General features: G+C 51.5%; 7 protein-coding genes across 7 annotated transcripts; 6 read left to right on the top strand and 1 right to left on the bottom strand.

Moving 5' to 3' along the window:
• Nucleotides 1-1,493: 1,493 nt before the first annotated feature.
• On the top strand, nt 1,494-2,102 carry QC761_512290 (uncharacterized protein; the record flags this gene model as incomplete). Its single annotated transcript, XM_062880398.1, has 2 exons — nt 1,494-1,858; nt 1,907-2,102. The coding sequence occupies 2 exons, from the start codon at nt 1,494-1,496 to the stop codon at nt 2,100-2,102; spliced, it is 561 nt and encodes a 186-aa protein (XP_062731109.1).
• Nucleotides 2,103-3,449: 1,347 nt separating this feature from the next.
• QC761_512280 (uncharacterized protein) lies at nt 3,450-4,386 on the top strand (the record flags this gene model as incomplete). The annotated part of the gene is given in 3 exon segments (XM_062880397.1): nt 3,450-3,665; nt 3,684-3,763; nt 3,831-4,386. 3 exon segments carry the CDS (start codon nt 3,450-3,452, stop codon nt 4,384-4,386), a joined length of 852 nt encoding a protein of 283 aa, XP_062731108.1.
• Nucleotides 4,387-4,567: 181 nt separating this feature from the next.
• On the bottom strand, nt 4,568-8,612 carry BNA4 (kynurenine 3-monooxygenase, mitochondrial precursor). The gene is made up of 4 exons (XM_062880396.1): nt 6,377-8,612; nt 5,996-6,213; nt 5,514-5,942; nt 4,568-5,456 (listed from the first exon to the last, which is right to left on the bottom strand). The coding sequence occupies exons 1-4, from the start codon at nt 6,486-6,488 to the stop codon at nt 4,668-4,670; spliced, it is 1,548 nt and encodes a 515-aa protein (XP_062731106.1). The 5' UTR covers nt 6,489-8,612; the 3' UTR covers nt 4,568-4,667.
• On the top strand, nt 6,507-8,388 carry fma1 (Methionine aminopeptidase 1; the record flags this gene model as incomplete). Its single annotated transcript, XM_062880395.1, is given in 5 exon segments — nt 6,507-6,619; nt 6,630-7,157; nt 7,235-7,642; nt 7,693-8,239; nt 8,291-8,388. 4 exon segments carry the CDS (start codon nt 7,014-7,016, stop codon nt 8,386-8,388), a joined length of 1,197 nt encoding a protein of 398 aa, XP_062731107.1. The 5' UTR covers nt 6,507-6,619; nt 6,630-7,013.
• Nucleotides 8,613-9,173: 561 nt separating the features above from the next.
• On the top strand, nt 9,174-9,883 carry ERV14 (COPII-coated vesicle protein; the record flags this gene model as incomplete). Its single annotated transcript, XM_062880394.1, has 4 exons — nt 9,174-9,274; nt 9,451-9,606; nt 9,669-9,735; nt 9,791-9,883. The coding sequence occupies 4 exons, from the start codon at nt 9,174-9,176 to the stop codon at nt 9,881-9,883; spliced, it is 417 nt and encodes a 138-aa protein (XP_062731105.1).
• A 962-nt stretch (nt 9,884-10,845) lies between these two features.
• On the top strand, nt 10,846-12,580 carry QC761_512240 (uncharacterized protein; the record flags this gene model as incomplete). The annotated part of the gene is made up of 2 exons (XM_062880393.1): nt 10,846-12,101; nt 12,183-12,580. 2 exons carry the CDS (start codon nt 10,846-10,848, stop codon nt 12,559-12,561), a joined length of 1,635 nt encoding a protein of 544 aa, XP_062731104.1. The 3' UTR covers nt 12,562-12,580.
• A 284-nt stretch (nt 12,581-12,864) lies between these two features.
• Nucleotides 12,865-15,126, top strand: QC761_512230 (uncharacterized protein; the record flags this gene model as incomplete). Its single annotated transcript, XM_062880392.1, has 1 exon — nt 12,865-15,126. One exon carries the CDS (start codon nt 12,865-12,867, stop codon nt 15,124-15,126), a length of 2,262 nt encoding a protein of 753 aa, XP_062731103.1.
• Between the last annotated feature and the right edge of the window lie 4 nt (nt 15,127-15,130).

Below are 15,130 nucleotides of genomic sequence, written 5' to 3'. Positions count from 1 at the left end.
TACTATAGTTAATATTAAAGTCGGGGAATTATTTTAATAATTAATAATACGAGTTTTAATAAACGTTAACTGTAAGTTAGCTTTTTAGGAGTTTAATAATATTTAGAATACTTAAAATAATACCGTATTTAGCCTTAAAGATAAGGGTATTAACGTACGAAGCTTTATATTTAATTTAAAAAGTACCTTCTTTAAATCGTATAATATAAAGTTAGTACCCGTAAAGCTACCTTATATATTTTTCTCCGTTATAGAGGCGAAGAAAGTTTCGCGGAAGATATAGAGAAACTCGAGCTTACTTACGTAATTAATATATATACGTATTAAGCCCTCGATCTAACGGCTATACGTTTATTTTAACGGCCTAAAGTAATTAATATCGAGTAGCTAGAGGAGATAGGAGGGGTGTAAAGGTATATAAAGCGTAATAATATTATTTTATTAATAGTAATGCTCGAATTTAGTTAAGTAATAACTTTTATAATTATCGAGGATTAATAACCGGTATTTGCCCTTCGTACGGGACGCTATATAATAGTCGAAATATTTAATTTAATTAGGCTTACCGGATTAGTAGTTTAATTATTATTGGTAATTATAATGCGCTAGGTAAACGGTAAATTATATTCGGTATATTAATTAATAAAGTAGTATTATACGGCTAAAATGATAAAGGGCGAGATAGCTTAGCCGAGGGTATTAACTTCCTAAATTACCGTTACTTACTCGCGGTTACTAAGCTAAGCTAATTTTACTTTACTAAGGCCGTCCGAGGTTATAACTACTATATTGTTCTGATGCGCGAAGTCATCAAGAACACGGACACCTCCGACGACCTTCCAGGCCGTCATAACAATCTGGCCGCATTGTTAGGTGATCGATATTCCGGGGAAGGTGATCGCGAGGACTTAGCGGAAGCAGTGCAACTGGCAACCCGTTCGCTTGGACAACACCCAGGCCGCCATAGCGAGGAAGTGACCAGGTGTGCCATGAACAACTTGGCAGCTCTGCTGGTGGACAATGGTTGTACGACCTCCAACCGACAGCGCCAAGAAACCGACAAAGCCATTGAGTTACTGGAGGCTGCAATCAACACAAGCCCAGAATCGAGTCCCTAGACAGCAGCCCTCCTCTACAATCTTGCGCGTGTTCACCTTTTTAGGTTCCATCGTCTCCGCGATGGAAAAAGTCTTCGGCAGGCAGAAGACCTGTTCTTCACCGCCTTGACGCAAAGGTGGGCTCTTTCCACGTCCGAATCCTAGCTGGGAGGGAGTTCTGTCGCTGCCGGGCGTGTTCGACAGCCGCGATCGCGATCGTGCCGAGGCTGCAGTTGAAACTTGTGCCAAGCTCGTACCAGTATCGATCTCATACTCTCTCAATACCCAGGACAAGCAGCGCATTCTTAGTCAAGCTCTCGGCATCGGCTCAGATTCGGCATCGGCTCAGATTCGGCAGCGTCTGCTCTCCATTTCGATAAGGGCGCATCCTATGTCATGACCCTACTCGAGACGGGTCGAGCGGTACTGTCAAGCTCACTCCTCAATCTACGCGGAGGTGACATTTTCAGTTTGAGCGAGTCTACTCCTGAGCTGGTAGAACAATTCACCAAAAGCCGCGCTTTTCTTGACGAAAACAGTGCTATGGCGCGCGCTTTGAGGGCAGTGGAAGATATCGAAAATCACAGGTACCGTGTCGGGCTTAGGTCTCAATATGCCCGCCGGATCTACAAGGACAAGCTGACCAGAGCGATTGAGTCGATTCGCAAGAAGCCAATGTTTGAGGGCTTCATGAGCCATGCAACCGAGACTGATATGCTGCATGCGGCAAAGGATGGACCAATGGTTGCACTAAATGTTACGTCGCACCGCTGAGACGCATTGGTGATTCAGGCGGACAAAATATCTAGTCATCAACTGCCCAACCTCGATATCCAATCCATCCAAGCCCGCAGCTCAGATCCACAGTCGGTCGAGACGCTGAGCTGGCTCTGGGACAACATCGTCCTACCTGTGTTGGACTACCTCGGCTACCATGGTCCCCCCGCTGGCACTGGCAACTCAGGCTCCATGCCACACATTTGGTGGACTCCACCGGCTCACTGATCGGATTTCCCTTGCACGCTACGGGCCATCATCTCTGCCGCAATTCCGAGACAGCCCTTGACAAGGTTGTGTCCTCGTACAGCCTGTCCGTCAACGTTCTCATCCGTACCAGACAACAGCGTCATGACCACCTAGCTGGCACACTGCGGTCGCAAAAGGCCCTCTTAGTTTCCGCACCGAGGCCACCGGGTCAGCAGGCACTCCACCACGCCGAAGATGAGGCCAAGGCAGTTTGTCAGGTGTACCACTCTCGTGACTTCCCGCGATACCACGGCGTTCATGATATAGTCAAGAGACTCAAGTCATGCTGCATCTTACACTTTATAGGACATGGTAAAACCGACAAGCAAGATCCCTTCGGAAGCGCTCTAATCCCTGACAGCGGCGACGAGCTGGCCATTAACGAGCTGGTCGAGACCGCGCCCAACTCCAACCCTCCGTTCCTGGCCTACTTGTCCGCTTGCGGTACAGGTCGTGTAGGGAATGAGACTGCGATGAATGAGCTACATCTCGCTGCCGCATTCCAAGTTGCCGGGTTTCGACATCGCCACGCTCTGGAACGTCGATGACCAGTTATGTGTCGACATGGCCAAGAAGGTGTATACATCTCTGGAAACAACATAGCTGGGCGATGTCTCGGTTAGAACTGCGCTTCACGGTGCGGTCGTTCCTTTGAGAGATGAGTGGGTCCAGCAAGAGGAGGAAGCCGGATGTGGAGGGGCGAGGGGAGATAGGAACCTTGAGTTGTGCCAGGGGTCATCGCGAGAGAAGGCATTGTGGGTTCCATAAGTACACTTTGGTGCTTGAAGCTGTGCACGAAAGGCGTTCATGACATTGGGGCGATGTGTATTCCCATTCATACCTATAACCTATCTTTACCTAGGAAGGCGTTTTATGTGTTTGGCCTCAGCTCATTCGTCGCTCATTCATTCTAGGGATTGATAGAGTCAGTCTTGTGCACCCGTGACACAAACGGAGTCTACGTATTCTGTGTGCTGACGCAACACCAGCGCCAACTACGCAGCGGTCATGTCTCGAACAGCAGACAGATTACAGCAGCCATAGCCACAGGTTTGCGCCAATGATCGTTGTTTACGCAGCCAGAGATCGCTGAGGCAAAGAGCCGCTGTGGCAGTGCAATTTCCCCCTGCTCACATTGGGCACGACTTGAAAAAGGAAGCCCGATACCGAAAGCAATGGAATGTCTTGAGATCCATCCATCCAAAATAAATCCAAAAAAAAACTTTCGTTGATCAATTTACTAATCTTACCCTCAGTGCAAACGAAAGGTTTCTTTCCCACCTGTGTTCTGTCCCCTTCCTGTCAGGCGGTGACAAGGTCAGCATCATGCCAAACAACTCACGATTCCATCATGTTTATGCCCGCCTTCTCCAGGACCACCCCTACGGATGGACACTATATAAGAAATTTACCACTGATGACCTGTATCCCGGCTGCTGCGGATACTTCGACTCGGACGGTGACTGGCATTACATTGTTGAACTTACCGCTGGGAAAGACCTTGTCACCTCGAGAGGATGGACAGCACCCGATGATGAATTTGTCAGGAGCAGGCATTAGAAGCCATCTAGCTTGATATGGGGGCCGAAAAAGTCCAGATCCGTGATCTCCCATGAGTTAGGAGGTGAAGTCGCGGCCAAGTAGGATGCCCCCACCCCTGCTTTGCATAATAACTATTGACCTTGAGGTCTAACCACGCGTTCCCAGCATATCATCGCCAATCTCACCGTCACCCAAGATGGTGTTCATCTGTGAGAAGGACGAAGGTGCGGTTCTCACGATCCAAAATCCTGTCTTGAGACACCGTATCTATGACGAGTCGGCTACCTTGAAATGGGTCAAAGAGAACAGGGTCGGGATGTTAAGGCGGCACAGGAAGATCGTCGAACAACATGGAGTCTGGGTTGTGAACAAGACATATACCACGGCTCGAAGTGGCGTTGTCGTTATGTTCTCCAACTCTTCCACTGTCGAGATTGGCATCGGGGCTGCGGTTCCGGGCATGGTGACACTGACACCGTTGAGCTCATGGACCTCCGGCAAAGGTGATCTCGCGACAGAGGTTCATGACGACAGCAATGGCGTTGTGGTGTTCATGAGTGGGATATACTTTTCCAAAAAGCGACTGAGGGCTGAAGTAAAACCAGTGGTGGGAACAAATGCCCAAAATGGTAAATTATTCCGTGGAGGTTATGTTGAGCCGGATAGTGATGAATTTGAAAGCGAGAATGAGTGTAACGGGCTCAGGATACTAGTTGTATAAAGAATATATGGAATCAATGGAACCGCAACCTTTTTTTCGTTTCTGCAATCATGTGTACGCGAAGAAAACTGTCCTATGAGAACTGCAATCTCACCTGCTCGCTGGGCTTCAGCGCGAACCCTCAACATCTGCGACACTAACACTACCACTTACCCTACAACTGAAACGACTGATCGACCTAATCGGCATCATCAACAGCAGTAAGATATATCTAACTCTTCATGCTCAAGTGTCTCTTCCCATTCTCTATATACGAAGAAACCCTCATGGCCACCATCACCCTACCTATTCATAGTCATATACTCAACCATACTATCCACATTCCCCATCGCCGCCCTCAACCCCACATCCACCGCCCTCCGATACCGAACCGCCATCACCACCCCCGCCGCCACCAACGGCCCCCCCAAAGCCCCAAACAACAGCCCCGTCAACGCCCTCATCAGCACCCTGCCCTGGTGCTCACTCTTCCTCACAACCTCACTATACCTCTCATTCCCAAAACTCACCCTCGAATACTTCGTCTGCCACCCCAACCCAGGCAACCAAACACTCAGCTGCTCCTCCAGCCACTTCCTAAACCGATAACTCAAACTCAAAACCGAGGCTCTCATCTCCACATAATTCTGCAGTGCCAAATCATTGATCGCGTGAGCATCCTGCACTCTAACACGGGAGTACTCATCCAATGCTCTTTCCCGTGCCGAGGCAGGGTCATGATCAACAATTTCTTCGTCCATTCGTGCGTGTTTGTCTAGGATGTCAAACAGAATGCGGACGTCTTCCAGACCGGCGTTCATGCCTTGACCGTAAAAGGGGACCATAGCGTGAGCGGCGTCGCCTACGATAACGGCCGAGGAACTGTAGTGGTAAGGCTTGCATTTGATGCTGATGAGGGGGAGGTGGGGGTTGGAGTGGAAGGAGGAGATCAATTGGGCAGGGAGGATGAGGTCGGTGACGCCGGGGAAGTAGGTGTCGAAAAAGTCGGGGATGTGGGTGCCCGAGGGGTCGGATTCGAGAAAGGTGTAGAATTCGGCGGGGGCGAAGAGGGTGCAGGTGAAGGTGCCGTCCTGAAAAGCGATGATTAGCATGATGTAGGGGTGAGGAGGGAAGGGAGCGAATCTTACGTCGCTGGGAATGGCGATAAACATAAACTTCTTCCCTGGCCAGATGTGCAGATGATTAGGCGATATCTGGAACTTGGACATCAAGCTATCATCTTCTGGGTTTTCCTTGGGCTGAATCTGAAACTCGCACCACAACGTGTCGATGTACTGTTGCTCATAGTCCATGCGGGTGTACTTCATAAGGTGATATCGGACTGCCGAGTGAGCGCCATCGGCACCAATCATAAAGTCGAAATCGATCTCAATTTCCCGGGCTCGCTGCCCTTTCTCCCCTGATGATGTCCCATCTTTCACCTCAAACCACGCCTTGTTCTTGTTGAAGTCGGCTCCTGTAAGCTTGTGATTGAAGAAGAAGGTGACGTTGGGCATTTCTTCGAGGATATCGAGCAGTCTTTTGTTGAGGCCACCGCGGTCAATGGCGAGGATTGCCTGAATAGAAAGGTCAGTATAAGATGAGAGACAAGGAAGTGAGGCCAGCCTACCCTTCCATGGATATCATAGTCTTGGGCTTCCTCATAAAGTTGACCATTTGGTTTCTTTCCGTGAATCATGCGGCCTCTCATGGGAATGGTGGCAGCTTTGACGTGGTCGATGAGCTTTGGTTGGCCTGCGTGGCGCATAGCATTCAAGCCACGCTCTGACAGGGCCAAGTTGATGGACTTTGTGAAGTTTAGTGGCGTCGTCGAGGGGTCACGGAGGTCTAGTCATGGTCATTGTCAATTGTGTGCTCTACCAACAAGTAGCAGGAGAATTGAATTGATTTTGAGTGTCGCCAGGTCGGGTGTAAGTGAGAGCGGCGAATGAGGGGCAAGTGGAACGGTCGGTGATGGCTTCAAAAGCAGTAGAAAAAAGCCCATGCTTACCTCCCCGCAGTTCGTAGATTTCGACGTCATTTCCACGGCTAGCAGCATACAGAGCTGCCAGTGACCCGACAGGCCCAGCCCCAATCACTACAATCTTCTGCTTCTTCTCCATTTTCCAGACTCACCCCGCAACAAAATATCTCAAAAAACACTCGAGTTCTTCCAGCAGTTGTTTCATTCGAGTTGAGATGATTGGAAGAAGTGGGCTGACAGATGCCGAGCCAACTCCACCGGCTACCATCGGCGGGCCTACGCGGGCGTTTAAGACTTATTATGTAAGCCGCCGGCTGGTACCCCCGCCACAACCCGACGCCACGGTGCCGTTTTTGCGGCGACGAATCCAGGCCCGTCCACGCGATTTTGGACGGGACCCATGTCAACCCGGCGCCCTGCACAAGCTCTGTTTTGGGTGCGCCCTGAAAAGTACAATTCTTTGCCTGGTCCTGGTCTCCCCCATTGTTGTTTGTTGTGACTGGAAGCGCAGACCTGACTTGAGCCAGCTTTGTTGAATTCTGTAGGATATTCGGCAGCATCAACACAAGCAACAAACTATCGATCCTCGACTCTTTCAGCGCTCTTCATCGCAAATCTCGGTTGCCCCTCCTTCGCAAGACCCCGCAAAAAAGATACCATCACCATGGCCGAAGAACCCCCAACGAAGAAGAAGTGCCTCGGTGTCGACTGCGAAAATGAGGCCAGCTCCCTCCAGTGCCCCAAGTGCTTGAGCTTGGGTATCAAGGACAGCTTCTTCTGCTCGCAGGACTGCTTCAAGAAGAACTGGGTGCGCAGTTACCCCCTCCGCCTATGCTGAAGCTATTTTCAACAGCGCAACGTGCTGACCTTTTTCTCTTTCAACAGGGCACACACAAGTCCATGCACAAGACAGAGACCAGTATATTTGACCCCCGAAACTTGTTCGTACCCAAGGTGGTTTCTAAACCCGATCCAGACACCGGCTACTACAACCCATTCCCAACCTTCCGCTTCTCTGGACCCCTCCGACCAGTTTATCCTCTTTCTCCCAAGCGCGAAGTCCCCAAGTCGATACCTCACCCCGATTACGCCGAAGATGGTATTCCCAAGGCTGGCCGATCTCTCGTTAGGGCGAACAAGATTGAGCAGCTCAACGCCAAGGAGCAGGATGGCATGCGCAAGGTCTGCCGTCTGGCCAGAGAAGTTTTGGATATCGCGGCTGCTGCCCTGAGGCCAGGCATCACCACCGACGAGATTGACGAGATTGTGCACAAGGCCTGCATTGAGCGCAACGTATGACCTTTTCTCTGTGGAGATTCCGGGCTTGACTAACAAGCAGGCAGTCTTATCCGTCGCCCTTGAACTACAACCACTTCCCCAAGTCTGTGTGCACATCAGTCAACGAGGTTATTTGCCACGGCATTCCCGATAAGCGCGTTCTTCTTGATGGCGATATTGTCAACCTTGATGTCACTCTCTACCACGAAGGCTTCCACGGCGATCTCAACGAGACCTACTACGTAGGCGACCGCGCCAAGGCCGATCCTGATACTGTTCGGGTCGTTGAGGCTGCGCGCGAGTGTCTGGACAAGGCGATTGCGATGGTCAAGCCCGGCACTCTCTTCCGCGACTTTGGCAACACGATCGAGGCCCATGCCAAGAGCAAGGAATGCAGCGTTATCCGTACTTATGTTGGCCACGGCATCAACCGTATCTTCCACTGCCCTCCCAACATTCCTCATTATGCCAAGAACAAGGCTGTTGGCGAGTGCAAGCCCGGCATGACCTTCACCATTGAACCCATGATCGCGCTGGGCAAGTATAGGGATATCACTTGGCCCGATAACTGGACCAGCACTACTATTGACGGCAAGAAGACTGCCCAGTTTGGTAAGCTTTTGCAACAGATGACGGAAGATTCGATAGCTAACTAGTTCGCAGAGCACACACTACTTGTAACGGAGACCGGTGTTGAGGTTTTGACTGCTCGTACACCAACATCGCCTGGCGGGCCAGTCGCCATGCCTGCTTCTTCTTAAGGAAGGTTGTTGAGGTAATGATTGTCAGTTTAGGTAGAAATATCACTGCCCCCCAAAAGTGTTTGCACAAGGCGTACCATCGGAGATAGGGCGGAGGCTTCCCGATGAGGTGGCGCCTGTGTCACAGCATTATTGTTTTGTGCACCGGGAAATGTTGCCGAAGAGACACACTGTGACCGTCCCAGAAACACTTCGCAAAACCATCAAATAACCATTCTCGAGAGGGGAAGAGAGAGATAAACTGTCATGTGTGTAGATAATAAATCCAGATAGCGACGGTGACATGTACCCCACCTTGACTCGGTGGACCTCTTACAAGCCGATGCGGTTGGGTTACACTGAGAAGAAGCTTGGACCAGTTGCAAAACCAGCCTCGAGGCAGATGCTTTCATCATTTTGGCACAGCTTTCCTTGCCGAGACCACCAACCGTCAGCCCTCTCGATCCCATCCACTTCCTCTTTCATCTGCACCAACAAGTGTCCTCCTTTTCTCCTACACCTGCGCTCCTCACCGCGCCTACTCAACACTTTGTCCGACATCTCCGTCAACCGTCTTCACGCCTCCTTCTACCCAGCGACCGACATCGGCAGATAGCGGAGCTAGTCACGACATTCTTCGTCGACCTTCCACGCACAACCCACCTATCCACACACAAGCTTGCGCGCCCGACCTCCTCGTGGCGACCCCCTCTCGCATCACATCCCGCCATCCGTGTCTGGGACTTTGCGACCGAGTGTCTGTCTTGCTATAAGCAACAAGTCATATCTAAAGACCAACCGTCAAGATGTCGGGCGAGGCGTGGCTTTACCTGTTTGCGGTCATTATAAATGCCGTCAACCTCTTCCTCCAAGTCTTTTTCACCATCATGTACAGCGATCTGGAATGGTACGTCGCTCTCTCCCCCCAGGACTGTCCAATATGGCGAATAGGCCGCTATGTGGGCTATATGGCTTGTTGTGGCACAACTCGCTGGCTTGATGCGGCTACGTCATATTCGATTGCAGCCTGGCGCTTACGACATGATGGGATTGTCAATTGTTAACATTGTTGCGTCTGCGCAGCGATTACATCAACCCTACCGACCTCTGCAACCGCCTCAACACCTACATCCTTCCCGAGTTTGCCGTCCACGCTTTCATGACCTTTCTGTTTTTGATCAACGGATATTGGGTGCCTCTGATTTTGAACCTGCCGCTTCTCGCCTGGAACATCAAGAAGTAAGTGCCCGCATGACATGGCGCTATGCGCTGCAGGGTGAACGTTAGCTGACATGACGCAGGATTCTTGATAACACCCATCTTCTGGACGCCACTGAGATCTTCCGCAAGCTTAACGTCCACAAGAAGGTTAGTTCTGAAGGTAATTATCTGTCTCGAAGTTGCAGGGCTAACATGTACACAGGAATCGTTTACCAAGCTCGGATTCCATCTCATCCTGTTCTTCTTTTACCTCTACAGCATGATTGTTGCGCTTATCCGGGACGAGGCCCACTAAGCAGCTCAGCTATGATATTCGCCTCGGACCGCCTCACCGTGCATGCGAGCGACGACGGGACGTGGAGAATGACAACAGCCAACTCGTGGCAAAGGAAGGACTCGAACTACGATGCCCCATCTTGCCAAGGCGGGCGACGAGTGCCCAATTTTATGCGTTGATAATGGAAACATAGCGACATGATTAATGTGAATGGTGGTGGCAGATGATGGTGGAAACGACTGGCTTGGGAAAGCTTTGGGGAGGAGGCCAGGCGATGATGATATAACTTTGCACATGGACATGGACACGATACCTTGCTATGGACGAAAATCTGGATATCAGTAGGCGGAGCTCATAGACGTGTGTGCGAGTGACCAACCTCTCTCTCTCTCTCTCTCTCTCTCTCTCTGTCTCTCTCTGTCTCTCTCTGTCTCTCTCTGGAACGAATGGCGGGTCACGGAAATGAAGAAAGGGGGGGAAGGGGGTTGGGCTATGGGATGGCGCCAAGGTCACGACGAGTTTCTCCTGTAAACTGGGCTTGTTTGGTTGGGGTGCCGGAGTTTCTTGTTTGTTTGGGATACCTCTCTGTACACAAATATGTTACGGGGTTTTTATAAATATACTAGACCTCTCTGTTGATGATTTGGTTTCCACTCTTGTGATTTATTGTCTTTTTATGCCGGCTCTTGCGACGTTGATGTCGCTGATCAACGGACCCAACAATCAGTTGATGTGATCTGTGCTTAGGGAAAGCATGGGCCAACTTCTGGCGCGCCACAGTGACACCCCTGTCAGAAATTTATCTTATCGCATTTTCGGCTGCCGCGCAACACAATGCAACTTGCTGTTTCCAAGGTCAACAAATCGATTTGCGACCAACCGACCGTCCTTATCATCGCCGTCCTTGACGATTACCCAACTTCGCCAGATATCTCTCGATAATTACAAACGATCAAAACTGTCAAACATAGCGCGTGAAAATGGCCGACTTTAACGAATACCCCCCCGACCTCCCCGTCCGCGACGCACTGATTCTCCGGAACCACACCGCTGCTGAATCCGCCCACGCGGTGGTACCGTATTCTGGGACGGACCTCGCGAGACCACAGCTCGGTCCAGCGAACCCCTTCAAAGGAAGCGATGAGCCGAGCGTAGGGGACAAGCGAAAAAACGTCCTCACTGGGCGGGCGGAGGAGACGTTTATTAGTGAGCATACCTTTCGGGCGAAACACCGGGCGGTGGAACGGGATGGGGGGCCGGAGAGGGAGTTTGTTGGGAGTAAGAGGATGAAGGAGATGGCGAGGGAGGTGAAGAGGGGAAGGGAGGGGAAGGGGAGTGCGACGGTTGCTGATGGGGAGGGAGCTTATTTGGGACCGTGGGCGAAATATAAGAATACGAGGTGGGAGGAGGTGGAAGTGGAAGAAGGGGGGGAGTTGGGGAGTGATGAGGAGGAGGTTGAGGAGGAGGTGGTGGGGAGTGGGACTGTGATCAGGGCGCCAGAGGTTAATTTGCAAAGGAGGGAGGAGGTGGAGAAGCAAGGGGAGGAGACGAGTGTTTTTGAGGGGGGGGAGGAGTTTGATTATTTGGGACGGGGTTATTTGCATGTACCCCAGGATTTGGATATTTCTTTGACGAAGGAGGTGGGAAGTGTCACGAATTTTATTCCGAAAAAGGTGGTGCATGTCTGGAGGCCGCATGGGAGGCATGGGAGTGGGAGTGCGGTTACCAGTCTTAGGTTGTTTCCTGGGTCGTCACATCTCGGGTTGTCGGGGGGCGCGGATGGGTTGGTCAAGATTTGGGATGTGTATCGGAATCGGGAGGTGTTGAGGAGTTACAAGGGGCATAATAAGGCGGTGACGGATTTGGACTTTGTGAGGGCGGGGGGAGCGGCGGGGAGGAGGTTTTTGAGTGGGGGGTTTGATAGGAAGGTGAGGTTGTGGGATACGGAGACGGGGCAGTGCGTGCAGAGGTTTAATGTGGGCAAGACGCCGCATGTGGTCAAGTTCAATCCTGGGTCGGAGAATGGGCATGAGTTTTTGGCGGGGTTGAGTGACAATCGGATTGTGCAGTATGATTCGAGGGCGGGGAACGAGACGGTGCAGGAGTATGATCACCATCTGGGGGCGATTAACACGCTCGAGTTTATCGATGATAGCAGGAGGTTCATGTCGACGGCGGATGATCGGTCGTTGAGGGTTTGGGAGTATGGGATTCCGGTGGAGATCAAGACCATCAGGTATGTTTTTATTTTACTTTTTTTTATTTTGTTTTTTTGCTTGTTTACTTTTTATAATACTGGATACTAACATGGCCACAGTGAACCCGACATGTTCGCCCTCACCAAGTCAACCCAGCACCCCAGCGGCAAGTATGTGCTGTATCAGTGCAGCGACAATTCCATCGTCGCCTACTCGTCAGGCTCGGACAAGTTCCGCCAGAACAGGAAGAAGGCATGGAGGGGGCACAACACGGCTGGTAGCGCCATTGGCATTACGTGCAGTCCTGATGGGCAGTTTGTGGCATCTGGTGACACTGGTGGTAGCGTCTGCTTCTGGGATTTCAAGACTTGCAAGCTGTACAGCAAGTTGACGGCTGACAGTTCGGGAGGTGCTATCAATTGTGTTGCTTGGTCGGAGCAGGAGACTAGCAAGGTGTTTACTGCTGGTGCCAAGGGGGAGATTAGACTTTGGGATTAAGGAGGATAGTGTTGAATGGTATGCATGGCGGGCGTTTAGGGTTTATGGTAGAGCGTTAGTGGGAGGGGAATCTACACAGGTTGTGGTCCTCATTTCTGCGAAGGCTCGGGGCTGTTGTGATGTGATTGGTGGATGGATGATGTGTGTGGCGCACCTAAACGGCCAAGACTTGCTGTTGGTTCCTTGACTACACAGCCAACAAACAGGCGGCAGCTGTTCTTCCTCTCTTTTCCCAATGCCCATTTTTCCTTTTCTTTTTTTTTTTTTCAGTTTGTGTCTCTTCCACATGACCAGCTGCCCACGATGAAAGTCCCTGTCGTCTCCACGTTTAAAAACCCTCACTCATGTCGACACTGCTCCGGGATCCACCTCGACCTGGACGTCAGACGTTCAAAGCTGCCGTGTTTCTGGTGTGATTTTGATGGTGTGCCCAAGGGGACAAGTCACGGGAAATATATCTGTGAACAATGCACGCGGGAGTTTTTTATCCGTGACAACACTGAGCATCACTTTACGCTGAAACTGGGTTATGATGTTGAGGGGATTAGGGAGGCTGCCGAGGAGGGATGTGAGTTGTACAGTTGGGTGTGGCGAGGGATTTCCTGGGAGGATAGTTTGAAAAAAGGGAAATACCGGGTTGAGCTGTATGGATGGAAGACGAGAGGGGGAAGGGATGGGTTGGGTCTGATGGTGAGGGTTTTTGATGGGGTTACTGGGGAGAGGGTGCCGGTTTTGGTAGCGAGTGTGGTGGGGGAGTTGGATGTTTATGCCTTTGAGGGGAATGCTGCGGGGGTGTATACGAGTTGTAGACCGTATGTGAGGGATGTGAGGTCGGAGGAGTCGATGGGGTTTGCGAGGGGGTGTTTGCGGGAGTGTTTGGAAGGGCATACGTGGTGTAGGACGGATCAGATTATTGAGATTGATATGCCGAGACGACCGGTGGGGGTTTTGGGGGGGGAGAGGGTGGAGTATGGGGATATTCCGAGTCGGGTTTTGGATTTGGGGAGGTTGGATGAGCCAAGACTTAGGCTGGTTGAGACATGGGAGGAAGGGGAGGAGCTGCTGGGACGGATTTCGAGGGGTGGGTTTGTGGCTTTGTCGTATTGTTGGGGAGGTGATCAGAGAGCTAAGCTCCTGTCGGAGAACCTTGATGCTTACAAGAGGTCTATTGACCCTTTGAGTTTGGACCAAACGCTTCAGGATGCGATCTGGGTTGCTCGTCAAGTTGGGTTTCAATACCTCTGGATCGACGCGCTCTGTATCATTCAGGACAACCTTGACGGCTTCGGCACAAACCCGGACAAGGCGTTCGAGATCACGCGTATGGCGTCGTATTATGGACGGGCTACTCTCACCATATTGGCTGCCTCCGCTTCCGCAGCAGCAGAAGGTTTTCTTGCCCCGCGAGCATTTTCTCCTTTCCGAACTGGACCGGTTTGTGTTCTCCTTAGAAACCACGACACAAAAGATATCATTGGCACGGTTTACCTCGTGGAGGAACATCCTTCTACACCAGCGGAACCCATCACTACTAGGGGGTGGACCCTTCAAGAGTCATTGCTCTCGAGGCGGATTCTGGTGTTTGCGCAGCGGCAGTTGTACTGGTCCTGCGTCAACTCATTTGCCGGGGTGGGGGGGAATGTAACCGTGTTAACAGACAGGATGATACCAGGGCGAAGGTCTCTCGTGGAGGGGGTATACCCTGTTGGGTCACTGATTGATACGAGCACCACTGCCCAGTGGGGGGTCATCGTCGAGGAGTACACCCGGCGCTTTCTTGGACAGGAAGGAGATAAGCTTTGGGCGGTTGGTGCGTTGGCGGAGCAGATTGTCAAGGTGGGGAGGGTGAGGGGGGAGAAGAAGAGGTATGTGGCTGGTTTGCTTATCGATGCGGAAGACAAAAAGAGCTGGTTGTCGGCGTTGATGTGGAGGCCGGTTGATCCAAGGAGGAAAAGGCCGAGGAGGTACCGGGCGCCGACGTGGTCGTGGGCTGGTGTGAACGGCGAGGTGAGGGTGGGGAGACTGCAGAATGAAGAGCCGGCAGTGGTGGAGGACTGGGGGGTGGAGTTTGCAGCTAAGGGGGCCGAGTATGGCGCTTTGAAACCGGGGGCATGGCTCCGATTGAGGGGGACGGTGATGACGGCTGAGGAGGTGGGTAGGTATGGCGTGGTTGTTTGGGACAAGAGTGACAACTCAGCGATGGTCTTGTTTCAGTCATTCGAGCCGTGTGATGGTCCAGTCGATCGTTCCAAGTGGACTGGGTTGTCGGACCAGCCTCTTTGGGAACTCAAGATGTTGGAAGACTCTCCGGAGGACAAAGAGGCCATAATGACAGCGCTGGCCAATAGCGATTTTCAGAGCATGCTCTTGCTTATTGCGTTGGACGTCTGGCACACCCAAGGAGTGGCTGGCATTTTGGTTGAGAGAGGAGCCGGTGATCAGACTGGACTGTGTCAGCGTCGGGGCAGTTTCTTTCTAGAGAAGACGGATTATGCCAGGGGTCACCCTGATGTCAAGTCAAATTTCTTTGAGCTCGGTCACACGGAGACTTTAAAGATCATATAATGTT

This window comes from Podospora bellae-mahoneyi, chromosome 5 (assembly GCF_035222275.1).
Source record: "Podospora bellae-mahoneyi strain CBS 112042 chromosome 5, whole genome shotgun sequence".
Taxonomy (NCBI): domain Eukaryota; kingdom Fungi; phylum Ascomycota; class Sordariomycetes; order Sordariales; family Podosporaceae; genus Podospora; species Podospora bellae-mahoneyi.
The sequence above is the reverse complement of the archived record's forward strand: the minus strand, read 5'-3'. Positions and strand labels throughout refer to the sequence as shown.

Bases quoted from the DNA above. Each gene is read 5' to 3' on its own strand.
- BNA4 (XM_062880396.1), bottom strand. From the start codon at position 6,488: ATGGAGAAGAAGCAGAAGATTGTAGTGATTGGGGCTGGGCCTGTCGGG. The intron at 5,943-5,995 runs GTAGGCTGGCCT...CTTTCTATTCAG, and splicing joins ACTATGATATCCATGGAAGG to GCAATCCTCGCCATTGACCG. The intron at 5,457-5,513 runs GTAAGATTCGCT...ATCGCTTTTCAG, and splicing joins TTATCGCCATTCCCAGCGAC to GACGGCACCTTCACCTGCAC.